At 40.8% G+C, this 23186-nt stretch overlaps 1 protein-coding gene across 1 annotated transcript; it reads right to left on the reverse strand.

The window, feature by feature from the left end:
• Nucleotides 1-8474, reverse strand: MPHOSPH6 (M-phase phosphoprotein 6). The gene is made up of 5 exons (XM_075161496.1): nt 8308-8474; nt 4195-4307; nt 2528-2618; nt 1398-1495; nt 1-945 (listed from the first exon to the last, which is right to left on the reverse strand). Exons 1-5 carry the CDS (start codon nt 8356-8358, stop codon nt 801-803), a joined length of 498 nt encoding a protein of 165 aa, XP_075017597.1. The 5' UTR covers nt 8359-8474; the 3' UTR covers nt 1-800.
• Nucleotides 8475-23186: the final 14712 nt, after the last annotated feature.

The following is a 23186-nucleotide window of genomic DNA, read 5'->3' on the forward strand; positions in this document are numbered from 1 at the left end:
TTAACCACAAAAAAAATCAGTTTTTATTCAGCTTTCAAATAAGTTTCTGAAGCCGTTATTATGCTTTTATGACAAGATCTAGATAATTATAAGATTGAAATTTTTTTGCTGAAAAAGAGACAAGATTAGCAAACTTATTTTGGAAGACAGAAATTAAGACTCACAATCTGCTCAAGTGTCAAACTGTAAACATTGCCCAATATTTGGTTTGCTCTATTAAAAAAAAGTTTTACTACAAAATCCTCTATTTTTAAATAAGCTTTATAAAAAATAAAATTCAACAAAATGGATTTTATCTCTCTGTTCTTTTCCCATCTTATTTTTAGCACAGTAAAAAAAAACCAAAACATGTTTCTGCTGACTTTTTTCAATTTGAAGACAGCAAAGGTTTTCATTTTTATAATAAAAAACGCAGTGAAAGCTCAACTGCCTTACTGGATTGGACAAAGCTCGTCTTTACTCCAAATACTTCTGTCAGATGTTATCATAAATTGTAAATAATGTTGCTCTTGATTGCATGCGACACTCGATCTAGTTAAGCACAACATTTAAAAAGGCTGATGGGATTAGTGCCCCACACATTAAAAGCTGCTGAGAGAGGAAAGGATGTATGACATCCATTATATACACATCCACTTTGAAAAATGTTTGTCGTGTGGATGTTAGAAATTTCAATGAGAACAGACTAGCTTTACAAATCTATCCTTTACATTAAATAGCAAAAACTCCAAACAATCTCCAGTTCGTGGTAGTATATTTGGTAGATAACATTTCTGTTAGCTCCAGTTGTGCAGCTGACATTAATCCTGAGGTTTTAAGAACTTTTTCTTAGCTTTTTTGCTAGGTCTTGTGTTACTATTCCCATCTTCATCTTCATCCTGGAGTACACGCTGGTCTCTTTTTCTCAAGAATTTCTTCCCTATTGTTCCCACTAATGTTTCATATCTGTAAAAATAATAAAAAATTTACAGCTTTTACTAAAATCAGAGAAAACTTCAATGAAGCAAATCATAAATCTAATCAACAATTTAAGTGGTGTAAAAAAGCCGGTCATCAGAAGCTTAAGAAGCACAGGTACTACATGATGACTTACTACATTATTATTCATTCTGATAGTTTGGGTTTGTTAGCAATCTGGAACAAGAAGGGAATTAGCATGGAATACCTGGATATCAAAGGGCAGAAAACCCCTTCAAGATATTTCACCCCCAAAAGTGATGTGAGATTCCACACACCAGAATTCCTGGAAAATCAGTTCTGTAAAGTACCATATTGTGTTGTGGGGTTTTTTTTGTTTTATTTTGTTTGTTTGCTTTCTGGGTTTATTTTCCCACACATAATGCAGTAACATATCATATTCCTAGGTAATATTGATTATGTCGTAAAATATAACTTACCTTCTGGCCATTTCTTCATCTGACACATCAGCCTCCATTTTATCATCCACTTCAATTTCTTCTTCCTTGCACCTAGAGTTCATTTGGATCATTAACTTCTGAAAGTGAAGTAAGAAATAGCTTAAACATGTAACCCTGACACAAAGGCAACTATGCTGAAATTCACTGGTAGAAGAAATGTATAAAAGGTATGAATAAAATTTAATAATTATTTGCTGTTTCCTGGTCAGGCTAGAGCATAGTGTTACGAAAACTCATGATGAAAAGGTAACATGCCTGCCTGTTGCTAAACTGAGCTTAAAGTTTGCCTTTGGGAAAGGAGGCAACAGGGAGAGGGTTTTCAGTGAATCGTACTATTCAAACATTCTCAAGGGCACGCCAGACATCTTCAGGACACCAGAGAATTAGATAGTAATTAATTTTTCATTGTGATGTTAGCACATAGTCCTTGAAATGGTTTTGTAAAGAAGGAAAAATATCTGCAAGGAATTATAATAAACTACTAGTAAAAACCATGAAGCAAGAATATGCCAAGTCATAGTGACAGCAAGTTCAAAATAACTAAAAGAATCCCCTAGCAAATCACCCTGCATAGCCTTTTGCATACCTATTAGTCTTTACACCTTCATCCTCTTGCTTCAGTTCAGTGGTAACATTTTTATTACTATCTCATTGTAATTCTATCAGCATGAATCATGCCAGAAAGAAATTGAAGACTCTCTTGCCCAAAATTTTTACTTTAGAACTTTAAACCCTTACTTACGCATGTAAGTCTTGAATAAATAGTATTGAATGTTTGTAGGGTTGGACTCCAAATTAAATGGCAGGAGGAAAAGTGAGCTATCGTTTGAGTGAGCAGCGTGCGGGACAGTCTCCTCACTTAAGGGAGGGAAAATCTGCAGGAGTCATGCAATTACTGACCATCAACACAAGGACATAAAAAGCTTCTATTTACCAGACGCTGCATTGATCAACATTTTGGTTTGAATCAGGGATTTCCTGTACGTGGAAGGATTTATGGAAGGTGCTGCAAAGGCCAAACAGAATGCAGTGTGAACACTCAAATCCCCATCCCCAAGGGCTTCAATCCTAATGCGAGACCACCTCAAAACAGAATATTTAAACGGTACCTCAATTTCTGGATTGAATCCTTTGAAGGACATTCTGCCATAAAGTAGATCCTCACATGGCATAAAGCTCCTCTCTTCTATTATAAAGCTCCTGCATGAAACCCCAAACCCAGCATTTGTCAAACAGTGCGCTTTAAAATAATCAAATTAAACAAATGCAAAAAGCATTTGCTGTCTTCCCCCCGCACAAATAAACAAAACCACAGTGTATTTTAAACCATCAACTACTTTCTGAAGCTTAATTGCTCTGATAAATCTTTCAATACAGGGAGCTTGGAGTGCAAAGGAATACTTTTTGCCAGTAAAGCTGTGCCAGTTCCACAAGCAAAATTAACTCTCATGACAAAAAGCACTCTTTGCTGGTATGATTCCACCTACATTAATGCTTTTGCCAGAATAAAAATACCACATAAATATCACTCTCCAGGTGGCATTACTATACCAGCAAAAGCTTCTAATTAATTTTTCATTGTGATGTTAGACCTGGCATTAGTTGAGTCTGTCAGGATATAAAACACTATGTAATTCTCTGTTCAGCAGAGAAAGATTTCCCCTTTCTTCCTCCTTTTCTCCTCTTTTAATGAGCATGGAGCGAAAAAAGAAACATGACCCTGAGGCGCTCATAATACACGCGTTAGATAAAAGTACTTCCGTGAATTGTTCCATCCTTCTTTTCCTCGCACACATATGCACCTCTTCCCTCATCCTCTTCATCTCCCATGTAAAACAAACTCCTACGATCATAGGAAGTCAGGCTGAAGAGATCAAGCTCATTCTTCTACCTCAAGTTAGGATCAGTTAAACATGTACCATGAACAGCAGAGGTCCATCTAACCCATCCTCAAAAGACTTCCAATGATGAAGAATCCAGTGTCTCTTTAGGCAATCTATTACAGTGCTTCAATAGCCTCATTGTTAGAAAAATTCTCCCAATGTCCAGCTTGAACCTTCCTCGCTGCAACTGAAGCTCAAATACCTTTTTGTCATATGCACCAACAGTCATGGAAAATAGTTTATCAATGACCTTAGTCAACTACCGTTAATTCCTTGGATCCCAGCTTTTCAAAAATTATGTATGTTCTCCCTCAATGGAATTTTTGTCCTCTTTTGAAAGGACAAAAATCAAGCAATTTTAAAAGTAGTTCTCTTGCTATTTAAAGCACCTTTCTAAATAGCAGGAATGGACATTTTCTTCCTTATTAGCTAAGCCTTCCTTTATTTTTGCCATTATTTCTCCTATTTCAAAAACAGGATTTGAAGTGCACTGGACTGAAGAAGACAGAACTGTCCTGAATAGACCTAACCATGTGACTGAAGCTGAATTTACTAACAAAAGGTTTCAAACTTCTTTTTTCAAATGAAGGGAAAAAGCAGCAGTGAATGAATTGGTCCCTGCCTGAAAGAAACTAATTACGTGCATCTAGAAGAAATTGCGAGTGAAAGAAAACAACACACACAAGAAATGAAAGTAGGTCAAACTGCACTAGGCAACCTTGAGAACGTCCCTGAAATAAGTAATAAAAAGCTGTAATGCCAGTCTGTCACTATTTTTGCTTCTGTTAATTGGTTATTAATAATACTTCTTTTCTAGGAAAAACTATGTATATTCTATTCCCACTCCACAACAATCCAATGATGATAAGAAGTACAAAAGGGCACAAGCTTACTCTTTCTCCTTTAGATCTGGTAAATCAAGATACCAGTGTTCTTCACTAATTATCTTCTTTTCTTCCTCTTCTAGTTGTTTTTTAGTTTGTGAATCCAAACCCCTTTGCATGAACTAAAAAGAAAGACACATAAACACACAGCTTCAGTTTTTTTCATCATGAGTATGTTCTGAACAAGTAATAATTACATGATGACAATTATCCATTACATAGTATTTAACAGTTGATAAAAAGTAAATGTTTTTTTTTGTGATTTTTCTCTGGGTTTGGTCTAGGTTTGGGCAAACAGGTAATGGAGAAGTAAACAACTGCTGATCACAGCTATCTACTGGAAGTCAACAGTCAGCCACATCTGTACTTACATACAAAGAAATAGACCTTTCCTGGTTAATTTTGATGGATCTGAGTAGTTACAACTCCATAACTTTGCTAAGATTTTTCTAATGTTTCAGCAAAGGCCGGAGAGAACATAATGGTGTTAAAGTTATTGCTGCATATCAGAAACCAACACCACCCATACAAACAGCACTGGAGCTCAGAGCTAGAGGTAGGTCACACTAGGTTGGCCATTGTTTGAAGCATCTATACTTTCAACTATCCTCTTCTTTTCTCAGATTTCATTTAATGCACTGGCTTGCTTTTGTAGCCCTGAAGGTTACAAAGTAACTGAGGCTACAAAAAGAAGTCTTTTGTATCCAGCTGCGCTAGAGGAAGGTGTTACCAGCTCTTAACTTCTCCTTGATGAACCACCAAAGTACCAGTCAGGCAGTACGTCTAACCTGTTAACTCACTGCAGGAACACGCTGCCAACTTAGTTGAGACCAATAATTTAGCTTAAGGTAAGGCTGCTAATTTTGCCTGATAGAAGGACATTCCTGTAAATTGGTTCCTCGGTGATAACCTTTGGCAGAGGATGGGAACAGGCAGATAGGAACAGTAACCTCTCTCACAGCTGGGAGTAAAAGAGGACATCTGTCACGGCCTACGAAAAATTGCGGAGAGTGCAAAACTACAGACCTGACAGATGTGAAACATCCCTTTTATTTCCGCTTGTCTCAAGTCAGGTGCCTGAATTGAGTGGCAATTTAAGTATTAACAATGTCAACCAAACATGCTGGAAAAACCACAACTCTTCACAACTTTACAGTAGTAATCCTTATATTCTCGCATCCCCAGGAGCTGGGACCTCCCTTACAGACTACAGAAAGTGTTTGAATAACTGTGTCTGTCAGAGGTGTACATTTATACCAATGTAACTCCCAGCTGGAGGCAACTCTACTGGTACGGTTTATACACACTCCAGTACAAAAATTGCTTTGTGGCTATCAAAGCATACCTGTACGTGCAACACTGCAGAGGAATTTCATATCAACTCATTTTACCCCTCTCCTTTAAGGCAGCATCATTTTTGTGTTTAGATAAGCCTGCAGGCTGACAGATAACGTGCCAGTGGGGCACATCTGTCTCTTGAACACTAGCAGAGACTTGGACATCGTTTAGGTCCCAGCTAAAATGGGCTTGGTTGGGGATAAAGCCCAAGAAGGCATCGCAAAACACTTCCCTCCCACAAAAAACCTGCATTACTGAGCTTATTTAAAATATATAGGGAATACAGATATGTAATACATATATTATATACCCCCCCACACCTTTTTCAGTCTTTACAAAATGCCCAAGCAAACCAAATCAATCTCTGAAGTAAAAGCCAATATAGTGCTAGTGTCTCATTTTCCATTTATATTTGTATTTGCATCCATTTGTACGTGATCTTTAATGAAAGAATAATTGACTTTTCTGAGTTGATCCAAAATATGTCAAAGCTTTCCAATTAAAACTACAGTATCTTCTTGAGGAAAATAAGGGAATCTATCATGTGGAAAACCATATTGCTCAAGGAAATTGGTTAGCCAGTCAGAAATCTCAACAGGAGAAATTCTGCTACAAGCACCCAATTAAATAATCATTTCACATTACATTTTAAAGCTTATGTTCCCAAAGGTTACTACAGGAATAACTAGATAAAAAATATGTGACCAGATTTATCTAAAATGTAAACACACATGGATGAATTAAAAATATACCCATTGTGGCAGACACAGAATATGTAACTGAGTGGTTATTTGGATTAGTTTCCCCAAACAATGGGACCTGGATCAAATGGTGCAAGATCTAAAAGCATGAACCATCCTTCGACATCAAGAGGTGAACACATGTGGTCCAGTACTTAGCGCAAAGGATCTTCACAATGCTACCACTGACCACGTCACCTTTGGGTGACATGTCACCTGCCCGTTGAATTGTGATAATACATCTTATCAGTATCTGCGGAAGCAGCTGCTAAAGTATTAATTAAAACATTTGTAAACAAGAAGATCTGCAGAAGGAAAGTGCTAAATACAAGATCTGTGTATGACCTTTTCAAAACCTACTCATCTCTTCAAAGCTGGTGACTACTGCCCGGACTGTAAACCTGCAAATGTCACGGCAGCACACTCACAGGCTGCTTCTCCACAGCCTTCAAAGCAAGAAAATCTAAAAACTGGCTTTTGAAATCTCCGGGGGGTTAATAAACTGGCAAAAAACAGGAGCAGAAATTTCACTTTAAAAGAGAGTATTACATAAAAATAAGAAAAAATAACGATGTTGCAATCATTATGGGAGTCTTACTCTGTCACACACTGCTGGCTAACTAAGCTCAACATCTACTTCCCTTTTGAGAGCAAGGCAAGATGTGTTCCGTTCTCTCTGTGCATTACTTTTAGTCTTTCATTAGCAGCATCTGTTAATTGGGGTAAATATTCCACCATTTTACTGTAGAAGAGTACACTTTACATGGCAGATTGAACTGAAGTCAGCTAAACTCCTTTCAGCCAGTGTCTGAAACATAGTCCCATAAAAATATGTGGGGAAAAAATGGTTAAATAAAACATCACAAGCAAGAAGCCACAAAGGCCCCATCATATTCAGTTATAAAAATTTAATGGATATTAACATTTTAAAAAAAATTAATGGCAACTCAACTTTTACTGGTTGTTTTTCAGTAATAAAGAACCATCAATCACAGCACAATGTACTCTGCTGAATTAGGTGTTGTAGTACACGATGTGAAGCAGAATCCATTAGCCAGTAAGCGGAGACTAATTTCACGTTGGAGTTGACAGAAGATTCACAATTCCAAGGGTAACAGGCACATCACGACGTTACTAACAGCCCTTGCATTTATGAGTTGGGAAAGGCGGTTAACACTGCCATTCAGGTTGGGTATTTTATTAGCCATCAATGCAAACAGACGAAAAACCGGACACAACAAAAAAGAAACTTTTTTCTTTCAAGATTAAAAGCCCCCCCAAGTAAGGCAAGTAACATTAATATTTTAATTTCAACGTGTGTGTGTGGTGGGGGAAGAAGTCTCACCATTTTTGTTCACAACAAGCAACCTAACCGCAGAGAATAAAAAGATTCTCAAACGTGCCCAGAAGTCGGCTCGTGCTAGGGTGAGGCTTTCACTGCTATCATGGATCAAACCCTCCAGCGCCCTACACTCTATAAACCTGGGGCCTCTGGCTGGGGTTTAAGCAGCTCGATACCCGGTGCCAGCTCTCTGAAATCGCCTCTTGCGGAAGGGAGCAGCCCACAAAGCTGCAGGCCTGAGTGGAAGGGCCAGCGAAGCTGAAGATAAATACAGATGTGTTTTAAAGCGTGAGGTAGGGGACACTCGTGCCCGTGTGTCAGACGAGGACAGACGCTGCGCGGCCAGCCGCAGACACGGAGAAACGCCCCAAACCAGGCACGGGGCTCCCCAGATGGCCGGGTTTACCCGGAGGCACCCCCGCCAGCTCCTCACAGCACGGCGCGGCCCCTCAGGCCTCGGCTGCCGGCGCGGCCCAGGCACCCAGCTCCGGCGGCGGCCCCATCCTCCCGCCCCCGGGGCCACCTCACGGCACCGGGCCCGCAGCGGGCAGCTCCCCGGCAGCAGCGGGGCACCGCTCCCAGCGCCCCCGCCGCCGGGCCCGGCCGCCCTGTTCTCACCCCACCGCGGAGCAGGCCTCAGGCCTCCCCCTCCCCTCCTTCCCTGCCTGCCCCCCGGGGCCCCGCCGCCGCCCCCCGCCTCACCTTCATGCGCAGCAGGTTCTTGGACAGCTTCGTCTTCACCTCCGCGGCCATGGCGGCCGGCGCAGCCCGCAGGCCGCACTGGATCCCCGCGCTCGCGTAGCGCCGCAGCCGCGCACGCCGGAGGAGGAGCGGGAGAAGGCGGCGGCGCGGCTCCACCCTCCGCGTCCGGGGCGCGGCTGCAGGGACAGGCCCCTGCCCACACCCCGGGGGGGCGGCGGGGCGTGCAGGGGCCGGCGGTGCAAAAACAACGTTAAAAAAGGCAACTTTCCTGTAGGGAGCCGGTTCTGTGGGGTGAGGGAGATCGGGTGGGTGGGCAGGAGAGAAATCTGAGTCGGTATGAAATGGCAAATTAGTAGGGGAACCTGAGCTTTCTTATCAACACTTGTGCATTCTGTAGTGCTGCCGGCGTACGGTTTCATCCATTATTTTCTGATATTTCAAAGAGAGAAGGAAAGAGAGCATAAAATCTATCTCATACTGGCATTTGGAGACTGCTTGACTTGTTTAGCTTTCATTTTTTAAAATCAGCACTGACTTTTACTTGAAAAAAAAAAAAATCACAAAATGGTCAGAGGTGATTAAAACTGGAAAGCACATAAATTCAAAGATATTACAAAAAGCGTCAAAGCTTTGTTAGTCCTGGATCATGCCCGTTGAATTCAATCTTGGCGGTGCTGTCTTCGGGCTGCCAGGCTGGGCCCCCTGGTAGCTGAGGAGGAAATCCTGATAGGAAATTGCCACCTGACTCCCAGTCACAAGCAGGTACCACAATTTCTGTATATATCCTCATAAATCAGATTTCTGACGCCTGTTTTGACATTCAGCCCATAAACCAGGCGATAAAGCAATAACAGTGGGGGTTCAGTGTTCAGAACTTTAATGAACTGGTGTGCTCCAGAAGACGATCTAGGGAGAAAAGTTCCCATATATGCAAGATGTAGGTCAAAGCTTGAAGAACTCTGTAAAGATTTATGCTCTAATAGAGTCCACAAAAACGTATAATGAAGGGCAAAACCTGATTGCAGTGGGAAGGGAGGAGGAAGAATTATCCACATTCAGGCATCCTTATTACACAGTTAAGCATAGTGGGTTAAAATGGCCGCAAACATGAATGAAACACTGAGGCACAACCGCTTCAAGGCAAAGTCGTAACACTGCATGGAAGTATTTAATTTTCATATAGGCACCTTCATTTCCAGGCACTGTAAATGAGTTGAAGCTGCTCTGAAATTCAAGGCCCCAGCAAGAAAGTCTCTGTGAGTGTGGGAGCTATCCCGCTTCGTTTGGCCCCATGGCGTTTAACTCCTTCTCTGTTCTCTTTCTCATTAACAACTATCAACCCTTCCCAACAAAAGAAGGCTGGGAAGAAATTTGCAGTTTTATGAATACAAATGTGCATCAAAGAATGAATATGTTTGAATCTTAGTGAACAAACCAATAGGGGAAAGCTGTTAATATAATAGAGCCATAATCTCACCATTTTTGGTGTTATTTTCTGTTTGCCATGCATTCTAATAAGGTAATTGCTTTTTGTTGATCATTACAAATCAGAGCCCTGCATTTAATTGCATGGCCTTCAATGTCACTCAGGGCTTTTTCTGAGGAGTTTCAGTTAATTTACAGTCCAGGAACGGACTTCGAATGATTCATTCTAAATACATTACTGCGCACCCATCAGCACTTCTCCAGCCGCTGAGCTGTGGCGGTGCCCGGCTTTGCTTGGTGCCCTTTGCAAGGGCTGTTCCCGTCCCCCTGTCCTGCCCGTGGAGCAACCTGGCTCATCAATTCCTGCAGCCCCCTTCTTCAGCAGGCTCTGCTTGCAGCCTTTTTTGGATGCAGCCACTGCACCTATCAGCTGCCCGGCACCTTTGATGTGAAGGAGCGTGATGCCACCAACCCTTTAATCTTTGGGAGCTGAGTCTAATAATTTACAAAGCCATGCGGCGTCTAACTGGGAGGGGGACAAGTGCAAGGGGTTTTCAACTCGTCTAACCATGAGGATTGTTCCCGGTGCTCCCTGGTGAGCGAGAGCTCGAAATCCGCAGCCTGAGCCCCATTGCACCCCGTGTCTTGGTGCTGCACCATGGGCTTGCACGGAGATGCTGCCACTGTTTGTCTTGTGTGTCGGCACATCAGCTAACAACCTGCTTTGATACAGGCAGGGAGAAGTGTTTTGCAGTAAAGGCAGTACAGGCTGTGTGATGTTTATTTAGAAAAGTGGAAATTGTAAAAAGGCTGCCACAGAATTTGATCTATTTTGGCAGTAAAAAAGTCCAAAGGAAATTTTTGGATTACATCTCCCATCGCTTGAATTGGATGGGGAGGTTATAGATAACAATCAGCTGTCTCGTGGACCAGATTATACTGTCTGGTAAATCTGAAGACACTCCATTGATTATAGGAGAAATTTTTATGATTTACTGGTGATGGTGGAGGTAGCTCAGAGAAGAATCCAGCCCTGTAAATACGCCTTGTGAGGCAGAGCGGGGGTGAGGAGACGAGGTGGGAGAGATGCTCTATTTAGAGAAGAATCAAGGGTCATTGTAAATGACAATTAGACACCTCTCCCACAGCTCTGACAGCTGCACGGCAGCTCTGCTTTCAACCTGGAAATCCATTTCTTTTTCAAAACAAAAATGCGCAGGGAAATAACTCAGGGGAAAGGAGCGCCATCTCATCAAAGGTTGTATATTAAACAAGCAGATAAAAGATTTTTTTCCTAGGAAATGCGGTCCCTTCTCCCTTTCATAATTACAGACGTCAACTGACTCATCCTCTTAGCTTTTGAAGTCCCCTTTTCTGGCGTTGGCACTGGTTTAGGTGGCAGCTGACACACGCAGAGCGTTTTAAATCCCTGCCCCGTGTTCCTTGGTTAACCCCAAGGCTTCCTGTGCTTGGGGGACGATACGGAAAGAATGAAGCAGAAGCTAAACTCCCATAATTTGGGTAACACAGATCTGTAACCACCATTCACGTTGCTGATGCTTTCCTTTTAATAGCCTTATGTGGTTCACAATTTATGCAGGATGAAAAGGTGCACCTTAAAAATGTGCTTGTAGCTACAAAATCTCCAGAAGAACCAAGAAGTGTCTTTGTCTGGAGAAAGTGCCTGTTGTCAGTTTGGGAGAAGACAATCATTCTGAGTGCTTCTGTCCCGGTGGCAGGGTGACCTTTGTGTGAATAAATACAGTAATTCCTTTTTGATTACAGAAAGAAACAGCTTCATAATGGTAGCTCCCTATCTTCTGCCATCACCTAAAGTGGCCAGGGAACACACACCAGTCTGTCATTCTGCTGGCATGCGGATAAGCCTAAAAATTTGATCCTGTGTTGCAATGATTTGATATATCCCAGTGCTAGGAGTCAGAGCAGAGAGAATGACTGAAGAAGGGTGTGGAACGTCCTTCTCTTTGCTTTCCTTTAGAAATTGAGAGGCTTTTAACTTTTTGGATTTGATGGAATCACAATTAAAAGAGAAAAGGAAAATATCACCTTCAGTTTGTTAACTATAAAAATGCAATCCAGCAGTGCTGCTGGTGCTTTGCTATTTCCCAGGTCAATAAATGGCTCCCCTAACTTTAATAAACATTGATGCTGCAGGCTTGTTCTACAGTGATTGAACCTTTTTATAGTTTCAACCACTCACATTGCATGAAAGCTTGAAGATTTTTTTTTCTTTTTTTTTTTTCTTTTTCAGGAGGGTTGGTTCTGATTGATTAAATTGTCATTTTCTGAGTTAGTTGCTGAATTATAACTTGGCATTTTTAACTGTGTGATTTGTTTAAAGAGACAGCTTTTTGATATCGCAAACCAGCTGAGAATTTTTAAGCAGTAAAAGGAAATTTTACTCACTTTGTTCTCAGCCTTTCATCACTGCCTGACAAAAATGCTCCTAAAAACAATGTAGAGGCTATGATATGAGGGGAAGGTACTTAGATTCACGCTCACTTCTTCTTTATTCCATCATGGAGCTGATCCGTGCAGTATTATATTGCTTTTGATTAGTAATCGGACACTTTGTTGTTGTTAACGTGTTTATCTTTCCAAGGAGAGAAGGGAAGGGAGGGGGAATTAGAGACATAAATGTGAGTGCTACCCAAGGTGATATTAAGAGTAAGTGGCAGAACTGTACTTTGCACCAACTGATTTACCCCTTAATATGCACAGTGGGTTTCTTTGCACCAAAATGGTGGGCTTTGAACACATCTGAGTCAAATAACTGCAAGGTTTTCGCCTAAATCCAGACTGGGCCTCGTTCAAAGGGACAAAGACCTTGTAATTCTTTAGAAACTGAGAAAATCACATCCATGTGATGATGCATTCATTTTTTTATTTAACCAGCTGCCACATTCCTTCTCTGTGGATAGCTGCATGGTTTCAAGGTCAGATTTTTTTTTCTTTCCTTCTCTCCCCCCAGTTTAAATCTGTATTCGAGACAGTAAAGCTGAAGTGAATGAGACTCACATAAAAAACATGTGTGTTCAGAATGTGTTTGGAAAGAAAGGCCGACAAAACTGTCTTGTAGCACATAACAGGGTGTCTTTTGCTTTTGATTTACAGTGCCTGCAGGGGAAATGGAATAATCTAATGGTCTGAATATGGGAGATCTTATGTTTGTTCACTGCAGTGTTACCCTGGTCAGACTCTGAAACAGTGCTTAGCAGTGGAAGTCTCAGGGTATCAACATGAAATACTGAAGTCCAATTATACTTCTGCTTGTACACTTTCCCCTCTCTGGCCATTTCAGCTTCTGCTCTGAAATAATAACTCACGACAGCACAAAGCTGAATTTCAGCAGTGAATTATATCCCTGGCCTCTAAATTTAATTGCATGATACTGCAACTAACCCACTATCCATCTTGGTCCCTTGAATTCTTTTTGCCTCTTTTCCTATTTCTATACCATTCATTCAAGACCTTTAAAAAGTGCAAAAGAGGTGCCCAGGAAGAAGGCGAATTGTGAAACGAGCATTAAACTTCTTACCCGCGGCCAGTTCCTGAAGGTCTTTCACTTAAAAGACGGGGGTAGAGTTCACGAACAGTGGGGCCAGGATGGAGTGCTGCAGGCTCCGGCTGTTTTCGTGCAGTGCTGCTAGTACTGGTTACCTGAAAGAGGGGTCAGGGGGACCCTTTGCAAGCACCGGTTTGGATACGATCCAACCGGCCAGGTGCTTTACGGGATGTCCATTTTCCCCCCGTAGTGCCAAATGAAAGGTGACTGCTGCAAACGGAGCCGGGGTAGATGACGGATTAGTGCTCTGATTCAGCATGGCAAATCTGATGTTCCTAACACCTCTGTTTTAATCAGCTGAAGATTTCACAGCAAGATGTTGATGCATGAGCAAACTTTTAATGAAAAAGCAAAAAGTAAGGTATTCTTCTGCAATTATCGTAAATACAATATGATAACATTTTTAGGAGGGTTCTCATGTTCATTTCAAAATCATCTTGAGGCCATTTTATAGGGTGGGAAATAAGCTGTAACATGAAAAAGAGTAAAATATTCATTAAAGCTGTAATGATTTATATCATAACATTATGAGGTAGCACACTTTACCTCAGTACAGTTCCTCAATGAATGTTTTTCTAATTTCCATAAGTAATTGACCTCTCATTAGCAACTCATTAGAAAAATTGAGGTGATGTGACAAATGCAAACCCATTGCAACAGAAACTCAGCATGTGAATAAATTATTGAAAACTCTAATGGATTCAAAACAAAGGACCGCAAGAACCTTGCCTTCTCTGACTGAAAAAGAAAAGTATTTCGTTTACATCTGTAAAGTGAAACACTTTTCTCTGAAAATATACAGCTGCACACTCAACAGTCCTTAAATCCATACTTTGACTCATGGCTGATTTTCAAACGCAGTGAACATTCACTTCTTCTTCTTGCAAGTAACTGCATAGGAAGAAGAATTAGCCAAATAATTCAGACACATATGTAAGACCCTGGTACGACTATAGACAGCAAAGCTGGAAAAACTGCGTTCAAATTTTGGAACGTGGACTAAGTACATGGCTTAATTTTTGAAGGAACTAAACATCAACTGATGCTTCTCAGTGACTCCAGTCTAGATGCAGAAAAGGCATAGTGCAGAATTCTTGTCCATGAGCAGTTGTTTCAAAAGGGAGGTGTCTGCCTTGTCCTTTTTATAGCTGCTGTTAACCAACACATGAATCTTAACAAGCTCAAATAATAGATTTTGCACATATTGAAGTGTTAACTTTAATAACCTTATATATCTGTCTTTTTAGGGATCAATAAATCAATTTCGAGCTAGTTCTTCATCACTGCAATATTGTGAAAAGTGAGGCTGATATTTAATGTAAAGTTTTATGAGTCCTGGATGCTCCTGGACAAACCCAGAAAAAAAACCCATTTCTTTTTTAATATGTCCTTTAAAGTCCCGATGCCTATCTGAAACTTATTTGAAAGTAACTGGATTTATGGGTTCCAAGTTAGCGTTTCATTACAAAGCTACATGAGGATGAGAAAGGAAAAAAATCCCTGTCTGAAAGTCTTGTACAACAGAGAAGAGATGAACTGATGAACCTCCCTGACCTTTTGCAATACTGGCTAAGAAACTGCAGGGTCTGAAAGGAGGATAAAAGCAATGGAGTAATAATGTAAAACAATGGGAAAAGCTACTGGCTTAAGGGCTGCCCTGGGAAAAAGGCTAGTGAGAATCTCACTTTTCCTTATTTGGGAAGTGTATCTGTCATCTGGTACCCTTCTCACAAGTTGGTTTTTAAATTTTCTTCCTCAATTCTCCTGCAATGGGCCATTGCATAGCACTGTTTTAATATAGGTGAATATCTGTTTTGTTTTGCCAACTAAACTGTAAAAGAAAGGAAGCACAGAAGTGACCATGAGGAATTTCCTATTACGGAAGAAAAATGTATTTTTAAAAGCTCGCTCAGAAAAATCAGACTCCTTAGCTTTCCATGGCATTTAAAAAGAAAAGATTGAAAAGAGGTGGTAGATAAACAGTGAAGTTTCATGATATATCGATTGCATCATGCCATGTGACTATACCAAGTGATTAGTTTTGTGACATTTCTCCTGTGTCTTTTTTTCTGCATGGTTGCAGAAACCATGGTTGCATGGTTAAGCCCTGATGGTTTCAGTCCAAATTTAGAGTAAAATCTGCTCTCTAATGGCTTTTAGCACCAAAGAGCACCTCTTCCTAGAGCCATGACTGAACTGAGTTGCAGGGCTAGCTAGGAGACCAGACACGGTACAGAACGAGAAAGCTGAGACTATATTACCCAAAAATCTGTCTTACGTTCAACATCTCCTCTAGGATTTTCAGGACTGCTATATAAATGAAGCTTTTAAAGTCCTGGACAACCATTAGGTTGGTGTAAACCATCATAATCAAGTTTATTACCAAGTCTCTCTGCATAGCGCTATATGAGCCCACCTTTTCCCACGCAGTTACACACTCCTACACTGCACTACCGGGATGACTCACGGCAGAATTTCTTTAGGATTTAGGAATACGTTTGGATTTCAGCCAGTTGTGGAAAATACACATACTTCCTCTTATACCTACGCACGTACTCAATATATTTCTTTACATATGGGATCTGAATCAGTAATACTAAAAGCCTGAAGTTGAAGGAAGAACAAAATGCATTTATAACCATGTTCCATGATAAGGGTTTTTTTTTTTTTAATCGTTTATTCAATCATTTTGTGAGAGTGAAATACCTGATACATTGCAAGGTGGAAATAACACCCCCAAAAGAGGTAATTCTCCTTATATAGGTTGACTTTAAAGAAGTCATAGTGCTAGGCATAAAATTAATAATTTAACTGAAGTAATTAGAAACACTTCCCCTCCTTCCCTCAAAATGGAGAGAAAAAGCTCACCTGTGGCAAAGGTGTATTTTTGCAAGACTTTGGGGGTACGCCTGTATTGCCCGTTAGTGGGCCCTAAGGTTACCCTAAGACTCGCTACGTCTTCCTTCTTTATGCTGAAAGCTGCTAATGGGAAAAACAGAGTGTCCAAACACAGTTTCCAAACCTGCAATATGATATCAGTATCCCCTGGGGCTAGCAAAACTATAGATATTCAGGAACCCACCAAAATAGCTAGGAAGGGCATCGTTAATGACACCAACAAAAGAAAGCAGCTGGTTTTTTGTTGCAGCATGCTTTTAGTTGTTGTATGCAAAATGGTTTAATATCACCTTAATCCCAGCTTGCCATGTGAAAAATGACCCTGTCAATTTGATACAGAAGTAGAATATTGAGAAGTAGAACATTTTGTCTAATAGGGAAGAGACAAAGACAGACTGAATAATGCTTAATTGGGTAAAACGGACCTGATTGTAAATTCCAAACGAAATTAAAAATATTGCACTAAGATTTATAGGGTTCTTTTTCCATCTTTTTTTCTGTCTCTGTGTGCTGGGCTTTGCTTGTGTCATCAATATTTCAGTTTCGGCATTATTTTCTTTATTGATAAAAGCCAAAGGCTAAATATTGCGAGACATTTGGCAATGCCAATATAAATGGGAACTTTCAGTTGTGTGCAGTCCAGTTATGGATGTTTTTATTAGCAATCCTTATAAGGGCACATTCTGTCTTCCTTCTCACTGCCATAATGTGGAAATGAGAAAAATGGTAAAATGCCTGTTGCACTTAGCTAACTCTAAGACAGTTTTGACTGAACACATCTTTGTTCTGCGGCTAGCCACAAGCATAATGTAAATATGTTTGAGCACAGTGGCAGGGTGTCTCAGCAATGTGACTTTTTGCATCTTTGCCCATCGATGCCTCTTCTCCTGTCCTGGCTATGGGGATGGAGCAGACTAATCTTCACTGAAGCAGCCTCAGTGAACAAAATTTGGTGTAGGAACTACCATCCCTTATTTCTCCAGCTGCTCAAAATAGCTCTCCAGTTCTCCAAGTATGTGAACCACGACCTCACCAAGTTCCTGCAATATGTATTATATCTGTTCAGGGCAAGGCTTGTGCATGAGGACACTATAGGGAAATTCTTTGAGAAAATTATTTTCTTAGAATTTTCAGTAGCCACTATAAAAAGTCTGAACTTTTATCTGTATTATTTTTTCTCCCGCTCTGCTTTATAAACAAACATGACACTTTATTGTACAAAGTGATTTCTTTCTGAGTTATAGAACCACAGAAAAAGCATATAAAACCCACAAACCTTATTATTTTTGGATTCTTGAAACTCAAAATTGATTTAAACCAAGTTCAGCCAGCAATATTTCCTCCCCATCTGAGAAACTATATCCTGGGTTTCAGACTAAAGTAAATTTTTATAGGCATGTTGTAATTATAAACCCTTGAGAAACAGATTTTGTAACAGGGACACTGGCACAAAGCTTTGCTGTAGTTACTCTGCCGAGCGCTGATGCGAAGAGGCTGAAAATCCATTCTCCCAAGAAGGAGCTTATTAAAAGACTGCAGTAGTTTTAATAACATTTCTTGTGACATCAAAATTATTTCATTCGGAATCGCAGAGCATCTCTGCTTCTGCATTTTTGAAGGTCCAAGGAGAAAATACTGCTGCAGCCTCACAGCTATGAGTGACTGAAGGAAGCAATCCAGAGAGAGAAATTTGCATTTGTACTCGGATCCTCTCATGATGGGAGATGTAAATTAATCTGTTTAATTAGAGCAGCATATAATAATCATCACCAGGAAGGCAGAAGAAATGTTTGGAAATACCATACAGGTTTTGCAGACGATCTGGGTTCAGCTTTTCCTCCTAAATTGATGAATAATAGCTGAAGTGTCAGTGATAACTGAACTCAGGATGAGGAGGTTTGGCTCACATCAGATGTATTTGGTGACTTATGTTCTTACTCAGTTCTGTAGAGATCCTACATTGATTTTCTTGCAATATTTCAAGCCAAATGGGTATTTTCAAGCAGTATCCATCTCTGATTGGACTGATCTTTGTACTATTTATCTCATGTCATTTGTACACACGAATTCAAATTAAATGATGGCAAGGTGCTTGGCCCAGATATATCGCACCATAAGAGATTAAGTCCCGCTCACTTGATCAGCCTTAAATTACACTTCTCAGCTATACAGGTATGCAGATACTTTACAAAGATGGATAAATAGCTTTATCGTCATTTTAGAGGTGTTCAAAGACAACAGTTAGCCCCAAAGCACGTACCAGCTCAGGGGCAGAGGTCCGAACTGCAGCCTTCCTCCACCGTAATGCGTAGCCTCATCCTTCATCCACTGAAGCCAACAGCAGAATTTTCACCTATGTCAAAGCAGAATATCCAGCCTCTGGCAGCAAATTTGCTTGGCTTTCTGATCTCCCTGGGTTTACTCACAGGAGGAAGGGGCTAAAATCTTACACCGTCTCAGATGTGTAAGACAACAAGTGGTGGCAACAGCGCACGGGGAAGGGAGGAGAGTTTGGTAAAGCAGACAGACTGTTGCAGGCTGTTGAATGTGAAATGGCACAGTTTGTATTACAGCCCTTGAGTTTTTGGCATTGGTTATTTTGTCAGTCAGACAATGAAGTGGGAAGTGGAAAACCACAGAAAACTCAACCTCTCCCCCAGGGCATGTGGGGAACCAAAAATAGCTGCACGGATTGAATAGTGGGCCTGGGGAAGTTTTCCAAAGTTTTCCAGAATCTCCGAGGAATTTTTGACCCATATTCTGAGAGAAAAACCGTCTTGGTCTCCCTTTCTCTGAGCCAGTTCACTCACACGTGCACAGCTAACGCAGGCACTTGGGACTGAACCCATCTCCTTCTGAAGTCAATGGCAAAGCGCCTACTGGCTTCAGTGGAGGCAGGGCTCGTCCCTTTGTGAGATGATCGTATTTATATTCAATACCCTGCAACTTAAAGTGAGGATTAGCAGAATTAAACTCTCCTAATTTGTATATCTCAGACTGCCAAACCGCAATTAACTTTTGTGCGTTTGAATTAACAGGGAAAATTATTAAACACCCTTTGCTCATGCAATTATCATTTTACACTTCTGGAAAATTTCTCCTAAATATGAAAAGTAGCCCACACCCCTGTGAACCTATCCCTTTTAATATCCTTTAGTTATTAGAGCAGGAAACAATTTTTCACCCCATTGCTTCCATATGCAAGCGATGCTTGGCCAGCACCACTGCCGTGCTGTGCACTCCGCTGGTGCGCTTTGCTTTGCATTGGCCTAAGACCGCACAGGCCGCGCAGGTCACTTTTTGCAGGGGGACGGGACTCAAAGCCTTAAATTCACCCAAGAATAACACTGGTGTGCATAGCCCTTGGCAAATATTACAACCAGCTGCTACTTTGTGCTGGTTTTAACCGTGCAATGTACAGGCTCAAAATTGCCCCCTTTCCTTCTCCCGTGCAAGGCTAAAGAGGACACCCCCGTTTTCCCTGAGCGCCGGGCACAGAGCTACAGGTTGGCAGGGCAGAATAAAGGCAGTATAAAGCAACCAGAGTCTTCTGCCTTATTTTCTGTCCTTCTTTTCTTGCATGTGCCCTGCCATGGACTCTGCCCTTGCACGCACTAGGGCTAGCGAGGGTCCAGTCGGTGCTGAAAGCTCGCAGAGCATCCGTGTTCCCACGGCAGTTTTCCCTGTGCTGTAGCACACCCTCTCCACTATGCGAAGAGTGATGGTCATTTTTTCTTAAAACTTTAGTTTCCTGGGAAAAGTAGAATCTTAAGCCTGTTTTTTTTAATTGGAGGTGGGGGGAGATATGCAAGAACAGATAGCTTTTGATTTATGTATCAACCTTTTATAATAAATATGTTTGTAACAACATAATGAAATTGTTGAACAAAGATTCTTTTCCAGAAGAATAATCTTTAACCGGTGCGAAATGCCTCACTGGGATTTTGTCAGGTTTTAATTTCAGTTGGAATAAATAGTGTGAGACGCCAGGCTGGGGAAGATAAAGGTGAATTTCATCTGCTTCCAGCTTATTATAATGGAAATAATAACTACTTTAGCCAAAAACAAGTTTCCAATTAGTTTCTCTAAAATAATATTATCCCCCTTTTTTCTAGATACTGTAGCTCATTTTGGAACCTAATTTTGATAATATATAAACATTTCTAAAATAGCTATTCCCACTGAAAGAATGACAAGTATAGACTTTGGCAGCACATGCTGGGAGCCTGTCTGTACTGAAAAGCAGTCTTTGCTTTTCTTGAACTGAATCTTAAACAATAAAAAGTAGAAAAATAAATTTAAAATCTTTTTTATGATGAAGACATCTTTCCCAAAAGACTTTATTTTAAATGGCTGGATAATGATCATTAAACAAGACATTCTGAAATTATAAAATACATTTCTTTTGGAAAACAGATAGACGACTTTTTATTTTAAGAAAGATTAGTTTGCTTATGGGGGGCTTCAAGACACAGAAAAAGTGAAATGGTGCTGGCTTTTAAATGCAGCTGAAATTGGCTGATTTATATATCGCATTAAATTCAGAAACCAACACTAATGTGGTTGGTTAAATCTGGAGATTAAATAATCTCAAGATGAGTTTAATGTGTTTGAAAGGATCCTCTGAAGGGATGTAAGAGGACTATGTTACTATATTCTGTTCGGTCCTACCCAGTGATCTCTTCTATGACAACTGTCATCTAATATGCCTGTACAGTGTAAAAAAATGGACTTTTACTATTTAGGAAGATGCTTTTTTTACACAAGAAGAGAAAGCCAAGCTCTGGTATCCTATGCAATATCCTATACTCACCGAAATAATGTTCGTGCAGTGGCACAATTTGTTTCAGGTCTGATCTGGCACTCTCTCCAAGCCCCTCTGGAGCCTCCAGCTGGTAAGTTAGCTGGTCAGACGTGGCCCTGCAGAGGCCAAGTCGGTGCTGAGCAAAGCTCCAGGGTTTGTCCTGGATCTTACCTAGTTGCACATTTTCTCACAAACACCCCATGCCTCAGAGCTGCTGGCTTCTGCACCGCAGCTGCGTTCTATTGGAGCAAAGCTCAACACTAAGACAAGTTTTTAAAGGCCCTAAAAAGAAGAACAGTTTGGTCAAAAGCAGCTGTGGGGGTCACCAAGGGCTTTCAGCTGCTTAAAGCCGTGGGGCCTGAGGCACGTGCCATAGCATTAGCTATTTATATGAGCGCAGCGTTACTTCGTTAGCTGTTCTGACTAACGCAAAGTCAACGTGGTTGTTTCTGCCCCCTCAGTGGTTAATAATAGCAACGGCACTTACGGTATCACAAGCATGGCTTGAGCTCTGACCCTGTGTCAAGGAAGCTGAGATGGGTGGCCCTGTGGCTTTATCCATCCCTGCCTAAGCAAAGAAAAAAGGGATAATATTACACAGAATTTCAAAGACTCAGTGCAACAAGACAGCATGAAGTAAAACAGATGTGTTAAAACCCCCACATTTAACTTAAAAACTATATTTCATAATGTGTAAACCTCTCATCATCACACGTACACGTGTGTGCAAAGCTATGGGGGAACAGATCTTCTGGGAGGCGCTGAGAGTTCCAGTGATGTTTTTCTAATTTTTGACATTTTACAGTGTACTCTAGCTGTAATTATGGAGCTATATGTAGAGAATAATGGAAAATTATCTCATGATGAAAGACTGGACAAATAGCTGGTATGTATTTTTTATGAATGTGGATCATGTTGGCTGTCATACTGGCTTGGATGTGGGGTCCTTCTAACCCAGTATGTTTCTCTGCCAGCAGCCAACATGAAATACCGTGGATGAAAGTGTAAAGATCACGCAGGAAGCAGTTGTAAAATAATTCACCCTTCACACTAGGTCTCAGCATTCCCTTTTTTTGTAAATTCTTGCTACCCAAGTTTTATACGAGTAAATGATTACAGCAAGTAAACCTCAGGCTTCTGGTGTGATGTGGTGTTAACAAGAGACTCTTTCAACTTTTGTGATGATACAAAAAAAGTCTGTCATAAACTGCCACAGAAGAGCTGCTGGTCAACAACCAGGCTGGCGTTTGCCCGTAAAGCCGTTCAAACAATTCTAAAATAAAACATTTGCAAACATCATGTGCTGTTTGCAGTCATAAATCTCCGAAAAAACCTCACCACCACACAAATTACAATCCATAATTAAACCAGTGCAGGTCGTTTTTTATGAAAAGAGAATAAGAAAACAATAGCAAAGCAGGTTAGAAGTTGGAAGCAGCAGTTGCTCTTTGTATAATATGCAAAGTGTACCGGTTAACCTAAAGCAAAAAACACATTTGCATTTGCTTCATCCTCTGGTGTAAAAGGAAAAGATATTATATGTGTGATTTACTGAAGTATGGTTTTACACAAATGAAAATACGGCACTAATTTGGCAAACCTAAACATGGTAATTTTTGCAATAAAGAAGAAAAGGTGGAGAAGACCATACTTACAGTGCATAAGATTTTGTGAAACCTCCTCTGCCGTGCCCAATCCTTCATAGTTAAGCCAGATGTTGACCTTATTGTAGCTGTTCTGATTTTTACTACCTGAGTAAAGGGACATTACAGGGGAATTATATAATGCAGATAGCAGAAGCTGATGTAAAGCGGTGTTGCAAGGAACATGCAGGAGGACTGTGTGGAGGCTTTTGACACCTAGTCAGCTCTTGAATCACAGAACTTCTTCCCTGGAAATACAATGGGACCAAACTCAGCAAGAGCAGCAGCATTCCTCAGGTGGGAATAGGTGTGGTATGTTGAAATCTCACCTTGCCCAGCAGAAAAAGAAGGTATTTTTTTACAGACCTGTGTATTACTCAGTGGAAGGTAAAAGGAGTTGAGAGCTGGAACATGAAAACTGTCCCATGAAACTGCATTAAATGGGTTCTTAGAAATGTGCAGCCCAATAAATAAAACTGGTAATTCTACCCATACGATAAGGCAATGAGTCAGTACGGTGTGA

Source organism: Calonectris borealis, chromosome 12, assembly GCF_964195595.1.
Source record: "Calonectris borealis chromosome 12, bCalBor7.hap1.2, whole genome shotgun sequence".
Lineage (NCBI taxonomy): Eukaryota > Metazoa > Chordata > Aves > Procellariiformes > Procellariidae > Calonectris > Calonectris borealis.